Here is a 24,583-nt window from a genome sequence, read left to right on the forward strand (position 1 = left end):
TCTGCATCAGCTAAAAGAAAATAAAGGAAATATTGCATGTTTGTGTTTTGGCCATATTCTATACTGTGTGGCTGTGACTTGCTCTGACAGCTTCAATTAGGGAACAATGTCTTTATTAGTAAGAACCGAAACTCGCCTCTGTCTCCACCGTTCCTCATGTTGGTCTCCTCTTCATCTCCCCCGTCATCTACTTTAAAAAGTAAAACCAGAGAATGTCAGCACTTTTTCGTCATCATGTAAAGTCTCAGATGTATTAAGTGAAATATCATAGCTGCGATAGTTAGTTAAATTGAAAGAAATTCCTCTTTGAAAGGTGGAGAGTAGAAAATATGATCCAGATGAGAAAAAAAAAAACTGCCTCAAAGCTTAAAACATGTGGTTTAGACTAACCTGAGTGGAGCTCTTTCACCAGCGATGACATGGTGTTTGTGATTGAGTCAGCAGCAACTAAAAGATCATTCCGAAGATTTCTAGGTACACCTGGGGAGGGGGGCGGGGGGCACATGGATAGTACTGTATGAATGCATTACCAGGGAATTATAATTTGGATAATCAAGAACATTTTAAGCGTTAATTAGTTAAAATGTTCCACATTATGTCTGGGGTTTATACTGAATTTATACTGTTTGTTTCAGGTGTCGATTTAGACTCACCCTGAGCGAAGGCCTCCAGCACGTCCCCTCCCACCCCCGCCAGGCAGTCCTGCGGGGTGTGTGTTGGGGTGGACCCAGCCGAGGTGGAGCGTATGGGCATGGGCATGGAGCAGCCCGCACCGTGACTGGGAGAAGAATGAGGGGAGCTACCAGACTGCGACTGCAACAGATTAAAAAAAAAAAAAACATTCGTGAGTATCATCAGCAAATTAGCTAACCTTCAAACTTTGGTGTCTACTCAATATACACGGTAAAAGTCTCAAAACAAATGGCAAAATAGCAATCTTGAAGATCTCTGCTTTGTTCCCTTTGACGATAAGTGGCAGGCATACTTTTTGGGTGACAGATCACACGGTACTAGCTGTGCACGGTTTTCGATTCTGCACAGCAACGTCGCCTCAGACATCCATTTGTTGCTCTGTAAGTGCAACTTTACTTTCTCAAAATTGCCGTTTGGTTGCCTCATTCAGTGATGGATGGTGACGCAACAAACATCTTCAAGAAATAATGCAAGTAATACTGCTAATTTTTACACTTTGACATTTAGCTTCATATTTACCATATCAATACTCAAGCTTTCTAACTTTCTGTAAGAAATCCTATTTCCCAAAATGTCTGTTTTAACAAATCACTATAATTCCAAGCAGTTGGGCTTAAAACCCATTTATGAACTGATTTGGACAAGTAAATAAACACTAAGTGACCATAAGAACACGATATACTTTACATCATGTCCTCGTGTTTGACCCTGACAGCTGTAAAGGGACTAGCACACAGTTTTTACTACAGAAGGCATCCTCTTTAAATTACATAAGATATTTGCTTAGTTTCATGACATACTAGATTGTCCCCTGTGTGCAGACCTTCAGGGAATCTAGGTCTCTGATAGAGAGGGACAAAATTTTAAGTCTTTGCACCAACAAAGCCAATTCATTCAACGATGCGGTCTCGCATTCACAGATTGCAGCTTTAAGAAAAGACCTTTTTACTTCTAAAGGTGCCTTTTATTAAAAACAAACACAGACACAGATGTGACCAAAAGAACGTAATCCTAATGGGGAGAACAAACACAAACTACACTTTATAGGATAGAAAAAAAAAATGGTAATCCTACACTGGCTGGCTGTACTCTGTCTGTATAGTGCACCTTTACTGCATGGAGGTTAATGAGATCCATGTGTGCACGTGGGGGCCTGTGCTGAGCTGTATCTCACAGAGAAAGGATCACTGTGTGTCTCTACGGGCTCAGGTTGATGGCTCCGAGCCAGGCAGCAGATGGCCAGCCAGACTGCAGTCACATTAGAAAGAGGGTTGTTAACGCCGATGAAAGGAACAGGTCCCTGGCATTTGGACTAAGAAAAAGACAACTTGTTTGGTCTCAGTTTTTTTTTTTAAAAGATTGTGTCTCTCAAAGAGGAAGTGGTGGGGGAGCCTGAATTTGATGACTAGATTAGCGTAAACCCTGTTACATAGTGGAACCCTATCAAGTTTCCCAACTGCCTTCAATCACATCTGTGTGAAGGACGGACTGTAGAAGCATTAAACTAAGTGATGTGACTAGATTCAGGTATTGAGCCTTGCAAACTGAATTAAGGGCAACTTACAGCCTGCTTCTGCTCCTCATCCTATCAGCCAGCAAAGGTAAGCAGAGAGAAAGAGCAAGGAGAGTGAAAGCAACAGAATTAAAGCAATGAAAGAAGAAGAAGAAAGGGATTTCTGCATGCACCACAATGCACATCAACTTGAGATAAGTGCAGCGTCTTGGTTTCAAAGTATTAAACAAATTTCATTTCGATGAACCTTGAAAGGTAGATTCGCACGGCTAGAACCTGCAAGGAACGACGGCAGATTTAGGACATTAACTGTGTCTGCTCTGGGTCTTATTGTCCCACTTCTTCTCGATAAATCTTCAGGCGACGGCCTTACCTTTAGCAGCCTCATGAGTCCCTCCAGCTGCACCATCAGCTCCCGTCTGCTCTCTTGCAAGGCTGACATGCGCCTCTCCAGCTCGTCCTTCCTGTGTCTGTGGAGGGAAGAGATAAGCAAGAAATTGCATATGTGCACGTTGTTGCATATGTGCAAGTTTCAAAACGTAGAGCAGTATCAGAACCAATTCCAGAGTGCTTCGCTTTTGTTTCTTGCAGTGCAGATAAAAGATTGATGCAAAGAGGAAGCAGTTTTTGTGTGAGGGGGATTACTGTTTTGTCTGCTCCACTATAGCATAATAACATTTATCTTTTATGTATTTGTTCACCAATGCAACTATTACACAGCCTTTGGTATGATCAGTTTTCTGCCTAATGTTCCCTCAGCTCTGAAAAACTTTACTTGAGTCACTTGACTTTACTTTGACCGGGAGTCAAATCCAGTCTGCAAGAAAAATTTAAATTGACTCTAGCGTTTTAACTTGCTGTTAAATAATGCATATAAATAGTTATTTTTTCCACTATGCTCTGTCTCCAGTGTGCCATCAGTCTATCTTACTTTTTTCTCTTGACTGTGCTGTAATATCAAGCTTTTTATTCAGTTTTATCTGCTTTATAATCCAATGAATTTAGGATTACTCTATTTAAGTTTGCTGCCCTATGAAAAGGACTTTATCTGAAAGATTATGATTATACTATTGGAGCATTGGAACCTTTTTATCCACATTTATCCGGCTACATACTGTAAACCAACCAGCAGTGCTTGTGGTTCACTGGACACAAAAATGCCTCTAAAGAATTAACACAATTTTTTAATGTATTAGTCCATATCTTATCTGCAAGAAGCTGCTATTCTTCAGGAATACAACACAAGCAGAAGTACAACTCTGCTAAATCTGCAGAGAAGTAAGAAACAAAGTGCAGCTGCTCGGCTTCACAGGGTATGAACTTAAAATTTAAATTATTTTGTTTTTCGCAGCTCATCTAGCATCAGAAAATCTGCCCCCCAGTTATTTTTGGGCCCTTGTCAAGTGATAATGACTCTGTGGCTGTCTCTTTGCTGTGACAGCTACGACGTATTATCACCCTCTGGTGTTCACAGTGTGTAAATGTGGTTTGTTTCAAAAGACTGAAGCAATCATCCGCCTGTCTGAAGTCATCCTATGAGAAACTCGCAGACGTCTGCAGACTGTAAACATCTGTTCTCTGTCTGAATAAATGACATATCAGAGGCGTAGCACCCGAACACAGATCCCTGTTTGATGAAACAGTTACCACATGATACTGTCTGCTCTGAGGACTGAAACAAACCAGCTCAAACAATTATTAAATAATCATTCTAAACATGCATTATTAAACTGGATAAATAAATAATGTGTCCTTCCGTGATACAAACCAATTTGTTTCACAACATTTTTATACTAGTTTGTCATATATACTGTATGTATATGTATATACAGCAACATCCTAGCATGCTGAATGGTGTCTGTGTGGGGAGTAAAACTTTGGGAAACACAATGCAATTAACGTCACCTATTAATTATTAACCAGAGTTGATAGGTAGTTCATTATTTATGCCATAAAATATTAAAAGAATCTTAAATAATTTGCCACAAATGCTGACCTTCAACGTTGTTTTTGATTCATTATTCCGGCTAGACCAGACAAACAAGGAGTCCTTCGGGGCAACAAGTGCTGCAACAGGGTGAGTCTCATCCAAGAACTGGACCCAGGGGTCTCAGTGTCCTGCCAGCATGACAAATGTCCATGCTGCTGGCGAAGCTAATTCAAAAACATCCTCCCGAAATTAGGAAGACATTAGTTCTACTTGACGAATGAGCTGAGCGCAAAGAAATACAACAACGCCGGTGTTGTGTTTATGCTTGAGTTGCTTAAGGTTTGACTGTTCTCTCCCTTCGTTTTGCAGGAAAATGCTCTGTGGCGTAGTGGCAGTAATAATACCTGAGGAGCCTCAGTTCGGTCAGGAGTGTGGGGTTCTGCTGGGCTTTTTCTGGTGTCGGCTGTGAGGCCTGTTCATGCTCCAAACGCAGCCTCTGGATCTCCTGCAGGATCTCCCTGGACGCGCCAGACAGCAGCAGTGAAAGGTGAGGTTTATTACTCATGTAATAATAGTAGTTATATCTCATGCTGTAGTTAAAACAACTTTGTAAGGAGCTTGATAAGCAATTCTGCAGTTGGCATACAGACATGAGTGGATTTGATCCTATAAATAACTCTCTGCATGGAATCAAATATGCATCTTTCATAAAATGTTCCATTAATGCTATTGCTATTCTATATTGTTTGGGTTTTAAATCTGTAACAGTGCCACCTTAGTTTTCAAGCCTTAAAACTCGACATCAATACAACATTTCAGCTAGCATAGTTAGTTTCCTGACGTTGCCAACCAGCGAGCCAAACAACCGGTAAAAAAGAAAGACGCGGCGGTTTGTCTCCCCCCATCGTACCTGTTTTTGTTCTCCAGCTCTGCAATCAGCTGCCTCTGTTGCTTATTGGCATCGAAGTTGAAACTCAGATCCGTCGGAGGACACTGTTGCTGAAAAACAAAATTATCATAAAGAAGAAGAGCCAAACACAAAACTGTTTTTCTTCTTCCGACCACAACGGCCGGTAATGACGCCCTGCTGGAGGCTTATTGTGTTTCTGCATAAACGGGGAATCATTTTAGTTCACCACAACTCACTTTCAAAGCAGCCAAACAATGCAGCGACAGAGAAATCTAAATAAATCCAAACTGAAGCGCCAGTCTAGTTAACTTATCATATTTTTTTTTTGTTTTAGGCATTAAAATGTACTTTCTCTGTGGGTTTCTCACTATAATATCCAACATGAATGCAACATTTTCATTTTTTATTCATTTTATTATTTGAATAACCATGAGGGTGTAACATTAGATCTTTATAAAGTTCCCGCTAATGCATTCCCACTGCGCCTGTCAGGTGGCCGTGATCATTTTCAGCATTCTTTGGAATTATTTTTCTTGCAAGAGAATAATGTAATAAAATAAATAAATAGTCGGCACAGCTTCCCTCCAAATCATGCATGTAATCAGAGGTAGTTTAAATTCTTATTGACTCACTTTTTATTAAAATTATGCTTTTTGGCTGATTGTTTGCCTGCAGTGTGAGCAGATTGACACTAATTGTACAGTATATACACAAAGTAGGTGCTTGAAAAGTGTTATTACACCACACGTGCTGCTTCCACATTGACGAAGGATGTTTTCAGATCAACAAGAAGTCAAATTTTAAGGACAACAAACAAACAAATGTCTGGAGATGATGCCCAAACGGTTTTAGTCTATAAAATGCCCTGAGAAGCAGAGTCCCTAGTTTAATTTCCGGCTTATGCGGGTCATGAAGTGCGGTTTGACTAAAGCTCACCGTGGAGCCTCTTGCAAGATACTCACTGTGGAGTTTCCTGCCTCGGCTGCCAGGCGAGCTGCGTATCGAGCGATGAGTCTGTGCTCTTCGTCCAGCCGGCTGGGGCTCTCCAAAACACTGCCCAAAGTCAAAGGCAGACAGGCACGTCACACACACGCATGCACACACGCAGCCACACTGACTCTAAAGTCAAAAGCTGTTATGCAAGTAAAATCATTACATAAAAATAAAATTTGCATGAAAATAAAGGTGACCTTGATTATACTTGGCTTTGACTGCGGTGTTGATGGACAGTGTGAGTTAATTGGTCATAACAATGAAGTGAGATGGATGCCAAATGATGCTCGTTCCAGCCTATTTATCACTGACTGGAAGTGTCAAATAAGTCAGGACACTTTAAACGATCATGGGCGTGGCACGTGGCGTGGACAGATGACAGGACATATGCTGTTCTTTCCCCGCAGGCGGTCGGCGGTGAGAACTGAACCAGAGCTGAAATGGTGTTATCTAACTCCGACTGGAGAGTTAGCGATGATTAAGAACATTAGACCCAGTCTGGATTCAAAAAACTGCTGCGTTTGCAGGCTCCACTGTTCACGTCTTAAAAACACAGCACAAACCGGGCCTTCTAATCGACATTCGTACTAAAATCTTATCTTTCCCAAAGCGGATACGAAAAAAAAGCTGCAGCTGTGATGAGACAATTTTAGCTGCTTCAGCTCCAACTCGCTTGTTTCAGTGATGATATCTTAAAATACTCGGCGGATCAGTCGCCACGTTTCCAGATAGTGTCACTTGACTCAAGAAAACATTCACACAAACTGAAATCACGCCGCCAACAAGTCTAAGCGCTTGTTTTAAGATAGCAAAAAAATGTGGGAAAATGTGGGACACTTTCTAAATAATTTACTGCCCTCGTCCTCCGGCTAAAGCAAAGGAAGAGACTGAGGTTTGTTGTTGGATTAAAGTAATACATTAATAATCAGGCAGTTAAATTTGAGAGGCCCTACTTTGTAACAGTTTTTTCAGTGTCCAAAATTTTGTTTTCCCACATTTATGCTTGTTTACTGCTCATAAAAGCTTAACTCATTTGTGAGTCTATCCAGCTGAATGAAACAACGTTGTTCCTGCAGCTTTTATCACAACAACATTTCCCTGAAAACCAGAAAATGATCATGCTGTTATCGTCTCAGCATGTCTCGTCGTCCAGTAAAGTTATGTTTTAATCTAGACACGTATTCGGCCAGATGTCACGTTTACTCTGAGTTAAATTTCTTTAAGCACGAGCCGGGATTATCATTTTTTAAAAGCTTTATCCTGTGGCGCCGTGGTTCTCTATGACTAACAGGTAATAAATTGCGTGGTGGTGGTGGTTTGCCTCAGGGAGAGAGGGCAATGTGGGTAGGAGCAGATGCCATGTCAGCAGAGCAGACAGTATCAGAGAACCGACTGTGATGGAGGCTGGAATCACAACAAGGAGGCGTGCATTCAGCTTCCACTCTGCCCTGACATCTTCTAGTGAAGTTTCTTTTCTCCTGATAAAAATGGAAACTGAAAGGGTCAACACACAAGGACAGCACTCGTGCTATGATTCAGTTTGGGGCTCTTGAACTGAGGCAGAGCCACACGGGGCTTTGCATTATTCAGCAGTCGCATCATTGACTCATAAGCCCTTGGTGTGAAAGCAGGCAGGTCAGAGCTAGGTAATTATAACAATAAATTAATATTTACAGTCCAAATGTTAGACGGAGAGAAGCCCTGAGTTCTCTGCCTCCAAACCTCAGTGAAATCTGCTCCTTCCCTCCTCATTCAACACCTTATCTACACACACACAGCGTATCCACACTGACACTCGACACAACCTATTTTGGAAGTGTCACGCCGGCTTAATGCGCAATTTCTGCCCTAAAAATGGTAGCTTTGTAGTTGTTATGACCCCTCCGAGGCAACAGCATCCTTGGTGCATGACATCTTCCCAAAGCAGCTCTGACTCACGGAGCCAAATGTCAAGAAAAAGGTTATCAGGCTTCTTCATTACTGCCACAGTGAAACAAACCTCGGGAGAGCGTCGCCCGCCTCTTGTACATGCGGCACGTGGTTTCTTCCACTGACCTCCACGAGTCTGGATGCGAGGCATCGTTTACAGCCTCGGGTGTCCCTGTCTTGTCAGCTTCCTGCTCTAATCTTGATACTGTCGGCCCTCTGAGACAAGACTGCACTGCACAAAATGTCCATCTCCACACAGAATGTAATCTAGTGTTGATTGCTTTTAGCAGAGTTAAATAATCTGTTTTTCTTCCAAATTGAATGACAGTTTCTTCTTTAAAACTAGTGGCCGCACATGTAAAAGGTTGCACATTGCTGGACATTTGTTTTTGCAGTGTACATGTTGCCCTTCAGCTGGTCCTTGGTGTAGTACTGTATGATAGCTTGGCCCGAAGGAGCACGAGTGGAAAAAAGCATTCAATCATTCAAGCCCTTTCTGAATTCTAAACCACAGTCTTTGTCTGGATTTCAATCAAGCACCCGCTGTTAAACAGGGTTGATATGCACACTTCCATTCTGTCTGCACACCGGACAGCGATGCATCTTCCCTACTAATGTGCTTCGGGCAGTCTTTAGTCCCTCAGCAGTCCCGTCTCGCAAACAACAAATTGCCGGAAAGATGTGTCAGAGAGATACTGTACACAAAAGGAAAATTCACGCCGCACAGACCTACAGATACATTACGGCTCCACGCAGAGTGCTCTCCATTATTGAATTCATGACCACAATGGTTCATTAGCACTGTGAGTAAATAATAATAATAATAAAAGAGGTGGCCTTTCACCGAGCAGGGGCTGAAATGAGAGGACAATTAGGCTGCTTTCACGGAGCCCTCGCCAGCTATCTGCTTACACGATGAGGCTCCAGTTCTATCATAATCTGTTTGTCAAATCAGCCCTTTAAGTAGGAGCGCACACATATTCTTCATGACAGCGTAACAAATTCCGCTCTAAAAATACACTCACAAGGGCATGCTGCTCGGATGCAAAAAAAAAAAAAATGTGTGTCAAGTGTTAACGAACAAATAACATCTGTAGTATGATTTGCCGCGCTGTTCTTGTTATTGCCACTGATGATAGAGAACCTCTCACCCAGTCTGAGCACACGCCGAATTCTGTATGATTAAAATAGCCTGTTTTCAGTGTGCGTGTAAGGTTAAGTGACATTTTGCCACCTCTAAAGATGTAATAGAAGGAATAAAAGACATTAAGCCTGGGGGGGGGGTTGCTTACCTTTTGGTAGGAGTAGGTGCCCCAGAGGACATGAGCATTGTGTCGTTCATGTTGTTGGCCGCTGGTTTCGGCTGACTAAAAGACAAGATTAGAGGTCTTTAATGCTACACTGCAGAAGCCTGTGGGGCTTGTCACCAGGGAATGGAGGAGAGGCCATTTGCATTTTATTAATAATCATGAATCAGCGATCCTGACTTCAGTTTAATCCAACTTTACCAAAGAGGGTAAGAAAAGAGGCAGGGGGATCATTACAAGCTAAAATAAACAACATGTTGTACTCCGGCTGACTTAGAATTGGTACGAAATAATTGACTTTTCCGGGAACAGCAATTCAGATGTTTTTAGGCTATTAGCTTAAAACCTAATTAACATGAGCGAGAGCAACAACAGCAGCAGACAAGAAATCTAATTAAACTGGAAGTCTGTGAAAAACTAGGAAAGGTGACATTGCGGGAGGTAATTTGTGAGGGTAAACAAGGCAATGGGGTCCATCTGGCGGCTGAATCAGCCGGCGAGCTCGTCGGAGCCCGGAGCCCCCGGACCCCGGAGTCTCATTATCGGATCAAAATATAACTCTGCACATCTCAGGTGCTCTCACACAGAAAATAGCAGCCACTCACGGCGGCACTTGATTTCCATGCATCTGTAGTTGCGCCTCTTGAATCTGAACGCAGCATCTCTCCGTGCTTATCAGCCCTGATTTATTCTGACTGCTTTATTTAAAGCTCTCATTATCACATAAAAGGCAGAGCACAGTGGAGCACTGTACTCTGCTATCCTTATTTGTCCAATCAGCATTTTTTTTTTTTTTTTGGCCAAATCAAACTATTTATATCCACATTGTACAAAATACTGTTATCAGCATGAGCCAGTGAGAGCCTCGTTTTTTTTTTTGTGCCACAAAGTGCTTCAACAGCAGATGTAGGCTTTTCTTTATATTACTAAATAAAATTAGAGCAGAATAACAGCTGTTTACAGAATAGAGTACTTGTTTCCCGCATTAATGTGGATACAAAAGGAGGTTTAGCATGTTATTTTTAAAGAGACATTATTTGTTCATTTTACATTTCCCACAAGACTTGCCTCAAAAGAAAACCGTGAGTAATTCAGCAGTCCTAATTTATGTTTCTAAGGACGTCTGCACAATTGCCGCGCTTTTAATTCACGTTTCACGCAACAAGATGACAACTCAGATCTGCACATGCTACCCTCTAGCCTCCGTCACGGACTGCGTGCACAAACTCCGGTCCATCTGCAGAATGTTTACCTTCCATTCAGCGCTCATTACATTTACAAGAAACCGCTCCAGACGGAAAGCTGAGACACACCAGGCTTCTCACTTACCTCTGTGAGGAGAGAAAGCACCTGCCCGGCTGGCAAAATACATCCAACCGCTGCTGTTGCCAGATGCCTAATCTGCCCTCAACTGAGCAGGCGAGCATCTCAATGTACTACACTGCTGCTGTCTCCAAGGAAACTCGGAGGTCACATGACTTTATGACGACGTATATGCTCTCTCTCTTTCTCTGTCTCCTCTCTCTCTCCTCTCTTGTCTCTCCCTCTCTCTCTCTCTGCCCCAACTCTGTCTTTTCACCTCTCTTTCTCTCACTGTAAATTAGGGAAATGCCATTTCACTCAAAAATACCAGCTCAGTTGCTAAAAAAAGCACAAATCTTCTCCCGTCCCATCAGCAGAAAGTCGTCAAACGACGAACCGGCCACTTTTTTCGGTCTCGGACTATAATTGCATTTGCATATATTCCAGTTACCTTCAGTGAGTTACGTAAGTCAAAGCTCTTCACAGCTAGCCTTCTATAAATAATCATCAGCCCTTTTTGATATTGCAATATAACTCCCGTGGAGCGGCAATAAAAAAGAGCTTATGCAAAAGAGAAGCGGTCTTTCATTTTCCTCCAAAATATATGGATGAAAGCTAACAGGCATTTATTCACATCAGTGTCTGCAGCCCTGTGCTTCACTGACTGAATAAACGCTGATTAAGGGGCACACAGGCCAGACGTTTTCTCAGAGGTCAAATAGGAGTGAACCGACACAACATTTAGGAACTAAGAGATCAAAGTCTGCAATGCGCTAAGCCTCGTGTTACCTGCGTGCAGTGAATGACAATGTACTGCCCGTTCCTTGTACTTGGCAGGAAAATTAAGTCTGGCGGCACATTCACCTTATTTCTGACAACGGCGGATGCACGGCTGCCTTCAATCGCCCTCAGCCGGCTAAAAATAATATGCAAGCATGAGGCATCCTCTCTTGCTGGCAACGGCGCTCCTATTTCCCCGCGAGGCTATCAGAACCTCGGGCATAAAAGCCACAAAGGCTCTTGGAAAAGTGAATTACATGCCCCTTCTCTCCGTTTTAATGACATTGTCGAGTTTTGCATTGACCCAGAGAGTAAAAAAAAAAAAGATGACATTAAAAAGAGAAAGCATTTTAAAATATTAATGGATTTGTAGGGATTATATAGACAGAGGAAAATTGCTTACTAAATATTAATCATGGCACTGAGAATATGAAGCCACGCTGTGTATTCCACATTAATGCAAAGCATGGTGAGATGCCTATTTTCGACTCTTTTGGTGCTTAAAGTCTTTTGGCAGACGCAGTGCTAAGTCTGAAGGTAAGAAGCCGTATCCTAGATTTAAAGTTTCTGAGACAGACAGAGCATTCCAAACCTATAACTCCTCTGCAAAAAAACACAAATCCCCAAGAATCCTGCTGACAGTTTGAGTGGAGAGAAAAATTCACAGCTCAGCTCACTGTTAGTCTTTGCTTTTAGACGCCAGTAAATATTTCAAAAACAGTATCAGAATAGCGGCACTTTATCTCAAGGCGACGTGAGGGTTTGGACGTCTCGGGAGACTCGTGTCCGTTCGATTTGGGCTTTGTGATCAAACCTGACGCTCTACCCTGATTCTGCCATTATTACTCACTCACAGAGGCTTCGTCAGCCCTCACATACACACACACACACACCTGAGAGATCACCCTGATGGATGTCTCCGAGTTTAAAATATGAAATAACACCTCCTCACAGATAACATTCATCGGGATTGGCAAGTAGCTGCACTAGTTTCTGAATTCCATCAGTGCATTTCTTTCAGTCTTATGTATCGTGAATAAAAGGAAGTCAGCGTTGAATAAAACTGGAGTCTTGGCAGGTTTCCTGTGACTAATTATCTGAGGGATCCAGTCGGAGGGAAGATTTCTGTGGCCAAGGTTGGAAATGGGAATAGAGTGCTGATAATTACCATATTCAGACATAATTTCTTTAAAATTGACCATTAACAAATGGGAATCATGCCATCAGTGACGCTTCTTCTCCCTCACAACTGCTGAGGATGTTAAACGAGTAGTTCAACTTAATAGGAAGTAGATGCTGCAGTATAACCACAAATCATAGCTTTAATTTAATTTACAGATTATAAAACACCTCAGATATAACATGCTAATTAGCGTAAGTGGTGCTGGTGTTACTTTCAGATGGAACAAGGCTAACTGGTCCTTCATTTCCTCTCTTTATACTAGGCTAAGTCTCGTAGCTGTAGCTTCATATTTAATGGAGATAGTTATAGTATTTATCTATTCATGCCCACAAACTTCTAATTTTACACTACAACACGCTAATTAGCTTTAGACATACAGAACAAGGCTAATAGTTGTTAACTAGTCCTTGTGCTAAGCTAAGCTAACATCTGCTTGCTATGTAACATATACGAGTGTGGTGTCAATCTTCTCATCCTAAATCGCATACTGTGATTCATATAAAACTACTAAAAATATTTCTTCTTTGCGTGTGAATAATATAAAAAAAAATATATATAAGCCTGTTAATTTGCCATTTTACCTGTCTGTCATTTTGAAGACAGGCACGGGTAAATATGGACGCATTAAATCTGAACCAAAACTGAAAATGGAAGCCTCTGATGAATAGATACTTTGAAGGGTTGTCAGGTTTGAAAACATCCTTTCACTGCACGGTTGATGAGAGGCGCAGCTTCGTCACCACACTCAAATAAAAATATAAATGCTTCAGGAACAAAAAAAATTGTTGGAGGTTTTTTTTGTGTTATTCTTTTCCATCACGAATGCCAAGGACCTTTTTATAAATACCTTCCCCCTGCGTCACATATAACAATAGAGACTGAAAGACGTGCAGACAAGTAACAGGGGTTAAAAGTCAGATCCATTATCCTAAAAGTCAGCGAACATGCACACACGGTGTCACAAACCTTGAAATGCCATCAGCGAGAGCATGAGAATGCACTTTGTCCGTAACGGTCCTAAAGGAGAACGCGAGAAGTTCCTGGAATTTCTAACCAAAAACTTTCACTGTAGACGAATCACAGATATCTATATTTATCTTTATAGGTGCGTCAGATGACCAGAGGTGGAAGCCTTATAAGGAAAATGATGTGCTAGTAGATTTATAACACTGATGCAACGTGCAAACACCATTTTACTATGTAATATTTTAAAGGGACAGTACAGAATCTTTGTCGCCACCCTCTGGCAGTGAGAGTAATTACACTTTTATATGCTCACATATGACATCTACAGTCTACAGTCCCTACTCTCTTCTTTCAGTGGTCTCTAACAAAGAAAAGCCACACCAATTGTAATCCATGTTGTCCACCTCTTTTATCTGGAGCGTCAGAAACTTTTCTTCTTCTTAGATTCTCTGTTATTCTTGACCGCCAGAGACAGAGAATTCATAGAACCTTGGTTACAACTGTGACCTTTCTTCTACCACCATACTCCTAGTTGCTCCTAGTTGGCTAGCTGCTCTGTCTCCATCACTACTGGCGCTCCCCTCTTCAGTGCTGGCAAAACTACCATTGATGGTAGATATGAAAAGCATGGGCTTGATATGTAACAAACAATAATTTACAGTATATGCAAAAGTCCTGCACTGTGGCTTTAACTTTAATATAAAGAATGAGGTTTATTTGTATTGTGAATTTGAATTTTTTACTTTGGAATATATTTTTGTGTGAAATTTAAACTGTTTGAGTTACAAGAGTTTAAGGAAACCAGCAGAAAAGCTTAGAGGGTAAATTTTTCTTTGGTAGAAGAGGTCTGAGACATTACCGGGGACCCCAATTAGCCTTGCTTTGTTGTAAGCCAGAGTGATAGTGGACTCCTGGTTTAACCATACAATACACTGTGATGCACAAGCTTGATGTAAAACCTACTATGTCAAAAGGTTGAAGAAGCGTGAAAACAGAAATAATCAAGTTCAATTTCATTAGCCCCGTACTTATATACAACGCTTTAATCATTGTACGTCACATCCCTCTGCAAAAATATGTCTTTTTATAGAAGCAAAAAATCAAGAATTACCTCAAAAGGGCTTCAATGTTAAAGTCTAAAATAAACACGAGGCCGAGCTGGACTGTCCATTTTCTAAGGCCGTCTATCGTCTAAAATAATCAGCATCATAGAAAAAGAGAAAGGATTGCTACTTGCTAGGGGCACTGGAGAGAGGCATAATCCAAAACAGTTTTAGCCACAAATTTTATTTTTATCAGTATTAATCTCCTTGCGTGATGTAATTTCATGCTACATGGCCTATACTGGGCGGACTAATCCAATCGCCTCATCTCTCAGTTGGAGGAAAACATCCGGGTCGACGGCTGATTCTCCTCGTTGTGGTGAATTGTAAATTTATGCAAATGCCAACTTCATCTTAAATGCATAAGTTTGGGCACAATGCAGAAAAAATAAATAAATAAATAAATAAAAAACCCTACCGCCAGCGGGCAGAGACTGCATGTGAGATCCAGAGATGATGTTAAAACAGAGCATCATGCGAATGTGTTTACGGTGTGTCTATTTTCACGGCATTCACTCTCTGCCCCGATGATACAGCTCACTATCAATTACTCACTGACACTTGCCAGCAGCAAAAGCGTATACAGACAGCTTAGATTTATGGTCGTGACTGGAATACGATGCAGGATTTTGTTGTGAAATGTGCCATGGGACGTGTTGAAAGCTCAAACGAGAAACTTGGGAGATTTGCTGTGATCCCATTAATGCCATGAACAAGCAAAATCCCAAATCACTATTTTTAAAATCTGAAACATTATGAGATTTTGACATAGTTGTAATGCAGTCATGATGATTAAAAAAATAAGAAGTGGTTGTTGTGATGTGGCCTCTGTGGCTGTGTCCTGGTAGTGGAATTGATTATGGAAATTGTACTATTTTTCAACTGAAATGTAAATGAGTGTGCAGGGTTTACGACAGCAGCAGAATATAATGCATTTCCTATAATGACTTCCAGGAGCCTCAAAGCCTGGAATGTGAGATTTATACCGCCGTCCATGTTTCATTGCCAACAGACTGATGAGGATGACTGCACAGTTAACGGCAGCAAGCCGCTGAGCCTTCGTAGTATATCAGCATTTCCACGTTAGCAAATAATCACGGGGTTGACACCTTCCAGAGAAGCCGCGCTATCAGTCATGCGGTGACAGCGAAATGGAAAGATGGAGGCAGTTACATGACGCGAACAGACTATAGATCATGAGCACACTGGGCCTTGCGATGCTGTTAATCAACAAACCAGTTGGGCTTCCCTCAGTAATGGAACAGACAGTGGTAAGAAATGCACTGGGAGTGTCACTTACACAGTGTGGGTGAGTTCCTGTGGTCTCTCGGCCTGCTCGGGGAACACAGGATGTGGCGGCTCTCCGATGGGTACGCAGCCCAGAGATTTACTGATTGCGTGGCTCAGCTTTTTGGCCGGAGACTTCTGCGAGGCGAACGGGACAAACAGATCACCCGTCAGCTTGCCTGTTACATCAACTGCTGTCATTGTGTTGGTGAAGTAGAAACCGTAGTAGGCTGCTTCAGAAGCCACACTCACACAACTAGGTCAACTATTCGTTTGCTGTGATAAAAGTGGGGATCAGCAGTAGTTTCTGCGTACTCAGGAAATGGCCTCTGTCTGCTAGACCACTATCAATTTTATTGGCTGCTGCAACCCAAACTGCCCTCCAGCCACTTAACTGCAAAATAATTTGACAATTATGCTGCAGTCATGTCACGCGGGATGTAGGAGGGAAATGTGAACAATTACCCATGAGTGCTCCAACATCAGACAACTGTAGAGGGTTGTATGATTACAGTGTTAGTTAGTTAGTTAGTATAAGGGTTAAAGTGTGACGATATAAAAATATAACACGTTCATTAAATTTAGGTTTATGATGATTTGAGGATGATGTGAGTCCGTACTTATTTAACTATTAAGCCACTTCTAAATGGTCAAATATGGCCTTACGTGGCATAACTATACAGTTTTACGATGTATATGCGTTTTAGTTAAAGTCACTGAACATAACAATTTCAGTTTCCCTAATTTGAACCATTATGAATTTATTTTTGGCGTGTTAAAAAAGTGATTCATTAAAGTTCCCATGAAACAACTAGAGTGCTATTTGCATTTACATGTTATTGTACATGTTTCTGGTAATAACAGAAAGCTAGGGAGCCCCCCCACCCCTGACAGAAAGTCTGGTCTGCTCGGAAGAGGTTGAGGGAGGGACATGAAAATCTGAGGGAGTGTCTCATTGGATTCATACACGCCCCTGAGTGCAAGATGACTCATTAACATTTTTAAGCATTATTATTATACCATTATGAAAACCTACAAAACTAATTAATTTTAAGTCACACACTAGCAAATAGTGTAAGACAAATCATAAAATTACTTGAACATCAATTTTGATTCCATGGGAACTTTAAGGCAGCATGATTGTTGCGGCAAATGCTATTATTTAGGAAATGTTAACTGAAGGGTTTAAAGGTTTTTTATCCTGTCGTCAAGAGGAAAACGTTAGTTTGCTACCATAACTATTCCCATTCACTTTTTAACCAGCTTTTTAAAGATTTAAACATGTCATCACATCACAGGTGTGGTGGTTAGGTTAATTGGTGATTCTACATTGGCCGTAGGTGTGAGTGTAGTTGTCTGTCTCTCTCTGTGTTAGCTCTGCGATAGACTGTTGACCTGTCCTAGGGTGTACCCCGGTTTTTGCCCAGTGACAGCTGGGATAGGCTCCAGTCCCTAGTTGTTTACTTAATTGATGACTTAATTTGCATAACTAGTTGAATATGTCATATAAATACTACATTTTTCTTTTGTGGGAATTAAAGGATGTAATTGACATGAATTTTTACTCTGAATTTGTTTGGAATGAGACGTGTGACAAGAAATTAAACAAATAGCCTCATTTTACAATGACACACAATAAAAAAGTACATATTGTGTAAATGGAAGCTTCTGAAGGGCTAATAGTCTAATATTACCAACTAATCAGGACAGAGGTGCACTGATACAAAGCTGCAAAATGCCCAAACCATTACAGGATGTTTTGAGAGATAGAAACTAAATAGTGTAAAAACAACGTCAGAGATATACCAGATTTCCTTCAGGACAGATTTATCCACGTAACCTGTGTGATAAATATCATGAATGTCTTTCCTATCACAGAGTGCTTTCTGTTTGATGTGCTCAGGCATGTCATTCTTGTCCCGAGGCTACACGAGAAGTCATTTTTCTCTCCGCAGAATTCAATTGGGATAGAAAATGGATTTGGGATCCGGCGGCTGCGACTTCCCTTGTTTCAATTTATAACAGAATGATTGAGCTTTGGGGGGGAATGCGGCAACACAGCGAACTCAGTCAATACCATTTCGTTAGTCAAAATGAGTAAGTCCTCATAAAATCCCCTCTTGGATGACTTTGCAGGAAATGTAGGGACACGGTTACTACGTTGTAAAATCACTGCACACACTCAGAGAGATATTGACTTTAGGACTGTTTAGAGAGTGGGACTACGACATGTGAAATGGGAGAGTGATAAGAGCCTCTGCCTTACCCAAGACGAGTGCTCCTTCATCTGGTGCTGGTTGCTATGGGGACCATTGGCATGGCCGCGCCAGAAGCAGCTCTGGCAGAGCTGGTAGCCATGGCACTGTTGGCACCGATACCGGAAACCCATCATGCTCTCGCTCCGGCAATAAGAACATTCCACCGGATGGAAGACTGAGCGGTGAAACAAAGGAGGGTTTTCTATCAGAGCGGTGACATCTCTTTTGCTCAAAAAAGCCTCTGTGTGCCGTTAATTTTAGGCAGACAACCTGGTGGACCTTACATATATCCATCTTTATATTTTCACTATGTTTTTACATTAAACTAGTGGTTCACCAACATTTTGGCGTGTTGGTTAAAGAGACATATCCTTTTCTCTCTGCACGTAAATGCTTAATTTAAACGGCTAAATGTAAATCCACACTAAAGTTGCAGAACTGTATTTCTTTCCATAGCTCATCAAGCATCTCTCAGACCCTCAGATTTTGACTGGTAACCATTGACCTGAACTATAAACTGTGTCTAAAGTAGATAAAACTAGTTCCACTTTGACCAGCCACAACATTACCAGTCTAATAATGTAATATATAACACTGCAGTGCTCATCCAAGTGGCTTCTTCAGCTCTAAAAGACTGGTGGGGAGACGGCCCGCCCTGGCTCTGATTTACTCCGCCATGGTCTCATAACGAGTCGGAAATATTTCTGCACGTCTCAAACAACGTTGTGCTTGCGTTGTTTTTCCTATTGCTCCTAAAAGCATATCTCTCTTTCTCTCCTCGCCAAAGCCTCTCCACACACACTGGTCGCTAACCTGATCTGTACTGACTTTAACCTGATGGAGGAAACGGCACTTTTTAAAACCAGATGTTTGTACTCTTGATTTTTAGACCATGGAGATTTACAATTATCTAAAGAGACTTGGTCGAAACCCGAAGGAAACGACTCCAGACTTAACGTTAACTAGCTAAACTAAATAAATACAGTAGTTTCGTGTTCTGTACTTTACTACGAAGCTGAAGTTTTACTTGTAATCTTCCCCCCTACAGTCTCTCTTTACCACAGAACCATCTGTCAAGTTTCCTTCTTTCTCTCTTCAATCAAAATGATTTGAAATTAGATGTTTTAAACACAGTTTAGTGAGGGCAGCAGAAACTTTTATGCCTCAGTTCTCTCTTTGTGCACCAACTATTCCAGTACATACAGATAGATTGTGTATCTGGCAGTTTGCTCATTATGGTGACTAAAATCTTAACTTCTAACTATCTGAGCTTCTTCAGACTCTTTCTGTAAACCCCTGAGATAACGCAGACGTACGTGTTACCCTAACTACTTACCATTTTCAACATTAGCAAGTCGGTGCATGAGTGGCAGCCATACGAGACACTGAGGAGGAGGATCTGCCATCAACACATCCAAAAACGTGTTCAGCATGATCTTCTTCTAGATACAAACGCACACATTCAGTTTGTTAAAAGTCCTCCACGGACAAGAACAAGGGTTTAAAAAGTGAGCTGTTCAGTGTCTTCCTCCTACCTGCTGAGGGAAGCACGTCCGGACCGAATGCTCCGTGTACCCAAACGATGGACCCTCGAACACGGCCGTGGGGAGTTTCAGCACCTCCCGGAGGAACTGATCAAACTTGGCAAACACCATGACCCCGCTCGAGTCGGAGATCTGTGAGAAAATATCTGAGAGACGCCAAATGTCAGGCTTTGTTCTCAGCAAAAAAAAAAAAACAGGGTGCAAAGGGGCTTCTGACATTTATGTGAGCAAACACTATTGATCCTCAGAGCGTACACTCAGCAGAGAGTTAATACATGTGCATTTATATTAAACGAATCTTGCATGTGCGCTCCAACAGTGCCCCTGTGTGTTTAATCTGAGCAACTACATGAAAACCTTTAGATTGCCTTTTAGAAAACGTTTTCCCACATGTGTAATTTGTACTTACAGCGTAGTTTGTCCACAATTTTCCCGCCACACATTGTTGCCAGCATTGCTTTCATTGAGAAAACGGTCAGCTTCCCATGGCTTTCACTGCAAGTGGAAAGAAAAGTGGTGTTTAATCAGTACATCTTTTTACGGTCACATTTTACGTGTTTTATTAAAAACAAATAGACTGGAAGGACATTAATGTTGCATCCATTAGTACATTAAATGTCAAAAGTCATTATCTAAGCCTTAACTCACAGTAAACATGGAAGTGCAGGTCATTATTAGGCTCACATTCTTCTTCAAGTCTTTGTAACTCGCCAAGAGGGACCGGCTGTTTAGCTTTAGATTCATTTAGCTCTTGCTTCCGAGCAGAGCTAACGGAGTGCATGAAACCTCTCCTGCCTAATTCAGTTTGGACCTAAGGGACAGATAGCCAGACCGCTTCCTGTGATCGCAGTCAGCCATTTCCACAGTTTCCCTGAGATACGGCGGGCATGAATAAGAAGAGCGCGGGACCAGAGTGGCCTTGCAGATAAAAGTAAACCAATTGAACGAGTCCATGAATGGACGGGGGGGGGCAAGCAGCCAATCAATTTGAGCGCACAACGTACAATAATGAGAGAGAGCTTTACGGTCAATAGTAAACCTCTCTGCTCCAGGATGCACAGTGTCTGGGCCCTTGAGCGCGGAGCAGTCATTAAAGAGGAGGGAGATACAGTAAAACATCAGCCGAGTTACTGCAGCTGAGTTCTTTATTTTTTTTTTTCAAAAATTTAACACAGCACACTTTTATTTCCGTACTAAATAAGTCAGCTTACTGCCAAGATTTCTGAGGCCCAAAACCTTTTAAATGAATTATTTGGATAATTAAATTATACACAGTATTTTTTTTTTCTAGCAGCCTGGAGAAGGTCTTTGTCTTTGAAAATAAAATGCTAACGTTGCGTTTTACAGTTATATAATTCCCTTAAGCATTTCTTAAAAAGTAAAAATGTCCTTAAATAAGTTAATTCCTTGAGTTGATCCATTAAAATAAACTTTAAGAGAGTCTTACTTGTGTCAGACAATCACTGAAGGATGGATCTAGACATATAAGCTGATAACAGTGTATAAATGTCTTGGTTATTGACCCCTAGTCCACTATATAATAGTAATAAGACTGGTTACAAGATATGGAGACAATATGGACATAATCCTCTAGATGGGAGTGTTCTTGCAGCATGAAGTCAGTCCAACATGTGATCACTCAGTCAGTTAGAATTGACAAATTTATGTAAACTTGCGTAGAAACAAGCCTCAACTTAGCTGTGCTCAAGTGTCATCGCCGTGCTCCTGTGCTTATTTTCTATTTTGACATTCCACCCAAAGGTCTCTAGCCTGTGTCTGTTTAAGATCCTGGAAATGAAGCGGCTTCACACTTGTGCTTCCTTCACGTTAGTGCTGCGATACACCAAGCTGACGGTAAGCTGCGTCAGGCCATCAGTAAGAGTCTTAACTAGTTTAGCGGCGTATCCAGCGCTTTTGCCACTAAACGGGCTCCAGTCTGGGGCTTTTTTAGCAAATTCAGGCGTCCAGAGAGATGTCTCTGATTGGCTAATCGGTTTAGAGGACCAGTGAAAGAAGTGTTGGTTTACCTCTTCGCCATCACATCTGGGCATTCAGAGATGATATAATGAATGAACCAACTGATCAGCCAGATTCACGAGAGGCCAGCTCTGTAATACGGTTTATAGCTGCCTAGCTTCTTACAGCCAACCTTCAGTGTTGCCAGATTGGGCGTTTTTTTTTTAACGAAATTTTGGCTGGTTTGGGATCATTTTGGCGGCTTGTCTAATTACTTTTTAATGCTGATTTGAAATGAACCCAAAGTGCATTTATTTACTTTTCCCAAGACCGTGTGTACGTGTGCTTTTCTTCTTTGCCCTGATTGTGCACAACTTGTGCAGTAGAGATGCGCTACATCTTCCGTCAACGAATGACTCATAGTTGCCAGATTTGAGTAGCTGTGATGGTTGGCTGTTGCGGTTTGTTGCTGGATTGTTTCCATGTTTCAACAGTGTACTAAACAAAATGTGAATGACGAATATAGACTACACGGTATACGTAGATGCAAATGAGATGTAGACTGTACAGACATTAGTTGCAGTTTTTGCGGTGCATTCAAGTGCAACGTTTTGGCCAAGATATGGGCAATGTCATAGTTGGCTTTTTGTAGTTCTTTGATATCAAGTTTATGTGTCCGTCATATTATGTGCACCTATTCTATCCTGTCAGATTATACAGAAAGTATAATCAATGCTGACTTTAGGGACCTGTCAGACCCAGGCTCTTTATCTTAACACTTGTTCCCTTGATGCTTTATGTCCCTGTTTCCTTCCTCTGTGCTCGTACCTGTCGTAAGTGGCCACCATGAAGTTGAGCAGCAGCCCAATGGACTGCTCCACATTGATCTGGTGTGTGGTGGGCAGCCGCTTGTTGAGTTGGTAGTAGATGGAAGACAGAATAGTCTCCAGCCGCGACACATTGATCTCAGCGTTGTGGTCCAATGTGTTGAGCCCGTTGTCGCGAAAGGCTTCGATCATGTTCCAGACATCCACTAGATGAACTGCCAGGGAGGAGGTGGGCCAAACAGACAGAGTGTAATCAATTAGGTCTCTATTCAAGTTTGAACAAATGCTCCCGCCGGCGTCATAACAGCTGAAAAGAGGAGATAATCTTTACGAATGTACTTACGGTTGCATCTCTTCTGCACAAACCGCAGCTTGCAGGCGGTTCTATAAGTTGACAGTCTGATAACGTCAAAGTTTTGAGCTCCTGAAAAACAAATCCAGAAACATTATATATGCTCAACGGACCTTCAATAAACACATTAGTTAAACTCTTTCCAAACACAAGCAGGCGCACTGACGGTAGATTTAAAACTGTGCTTGCGTGGGAGGAATTATACTAGTGTGAGGGATCCACGCATCTCCTGCGCCGGTCAAAAAACTAACTGTGTTGTGGTGAAGAGAGATTTTCTCTCAGTCGACTCCACTCACTCATTTCCATGAAGAGCTGTCTCTTCTCCACCATGGCCTTGCCTCGTTTACTGCCTTCCTCGATCATTCTGTGGCACAGCAAACAGCAGAGCATGCAGCGCTTACTGTTCACACAGCAGCATGGTTAGAAATGTAAAAACTCACAGCTCCCCTCACTGTCCAGAGTTAAGGGGCAAGTGAGAAGGATTTCTATTCAATACATATATACAAGTGAGAAGGATTTCAATTCAATACATATATACAAGTGAGAAGGATTTCAATTCAATACATATATACAAGTGAGAAGGATTTCAATTCAATACATATATACTGTGCAACAGATACATACATTTTTTGTTATAAAAGAAAAATGTGCATTGCTTCATCAAAGGAGGACACATAATTAGCAACCTGTTATGCGGTTGTGATTCTTGAATCAGATGAACTCTTGAGTACTGGTGCATCAAAAGGATGAAACGTCTTCTTTTATCTTTTATGTTTACATCAAGGTCTGTGTTAGTCATCACGCGGGCTGCTTCATTGGTTGAATATTTGAGGTTTCTGAAGGTATATGGACTCTCATATCAGTATGAAGCTACAGCTAGCAGTTGCTTAGCTTAGCTTAGCGTGACGATTAGAAACAGGTAGCCGCTAGCTCTAAAGCTCATATTATTAACATGTTATTGTTTTAAGTTAATCGGCACACACACACAAAAAACCTGCAGCTAGCCGGTTAACAATGATCCTGCCAAGAGTAAGCACACTGTCCAAAACTTCAAACGATTTCTTTAAAATGTGCTGACACTCAGTATTTAATATTCAAACGTTCCGACCGCGGAATAATGCAGAAATCGTCCTGTTGTCTCCTGAGCATTTTGAACTTTAGCAGTAGTGTGTCTTCAAAAATGAGTTGATGTCTTGTTTTTGCTTTGAAAGAGTCTCCTTTGAGACAATAGCTACAGGTTTCCTCACTTCATCTGTTCTTCAAAACGTGTCATGTAGAAGTCACTCCTTCAGAAAGCACATTTTGATTTAAGAACCTCCAGTTGTAATAGTCATATCTAATAAAGATATAAATATGAAGCATCAGTAGATTTGTGTAAGATCACATGTGACACTTATGTGAATGTTAGGGCGTAGAACTCATAATGTGTCAGCACTGCATGCTTGACTCTGAGAGGATTTTCAAACGTACTTACCTGACACTGACTGAATGTCAAAAGTGAAGCCCTGAACGTCGACCCTGTGAAGACAAAGACACATTGACAAGTTAGTCAGGACGTCTTTACCGTGAGAGATACGCTATTCCTCGCTGACGAAACATAGTTGACTTTTAATAATTAACACCTTCCCTCTCTCCCCCCTTCAAGGACTTCATTAACTCTCAGTTTGTGCTTTTGTTTCCCCTCTCGCTCCTCCTGTACAGATATTGGCGAGCCCGGCTGGGGGAGCACTCCAGCGCCTGTGGTCCGTGC

At 41.6% G+C, this 24,583-nt stretch overlaps 1 protein-coding gene across 1 annotated transcript; it reads right to left on the bottom strand.

Moving 5' to 3' along the window:
• Positions 1-188: 188 nt before the first annotated feature.
• Positions 189-23,196, bottom strand: LOC311505761 (dystrobrevin beta-like; the record flags this gene model as incomplete). Its single annotated transcript, XM_084569507.1, is given in 18 exon segments — positions 189-480; positions 654-813; positions 2,258-2,278; positions 2,580-2,676; positions 4,541-4,654; positions 5,047-5,135; positions 6,009-6,102; positions 6,104-6,131; positions 6,134-6,165; positions 9,261-9,335; positions 15,910-16,034; positions 18,163-18,329; positions 19,491-19,596; positions 19,690-19,844; positions 20,108-20,193; positions 22,483-22,696; positions 22,825-22,905; positions 23,130-23,196. Coding segments are annotated over 18 exon segments (1,806 nt in total). The 3' UTR covers positions 189-385.
• Between the last annotated feature and the right edge of the window lie 1,387 nt (positions 23,197-24,583).

This window comes from Chelon labrosus (genome assembly GCF_963514085.1).
Source record: "Chelon labrosus genome assembly, chromosome: 20".
In the NCBI taxonomy this organism is placed as follows: domain Eukaryota; kingdom Metazoa; phylum Chordata; class Actinopteri; order Mugiliformes; family Mugilidae; genus Chelon; species Chelon labrosus.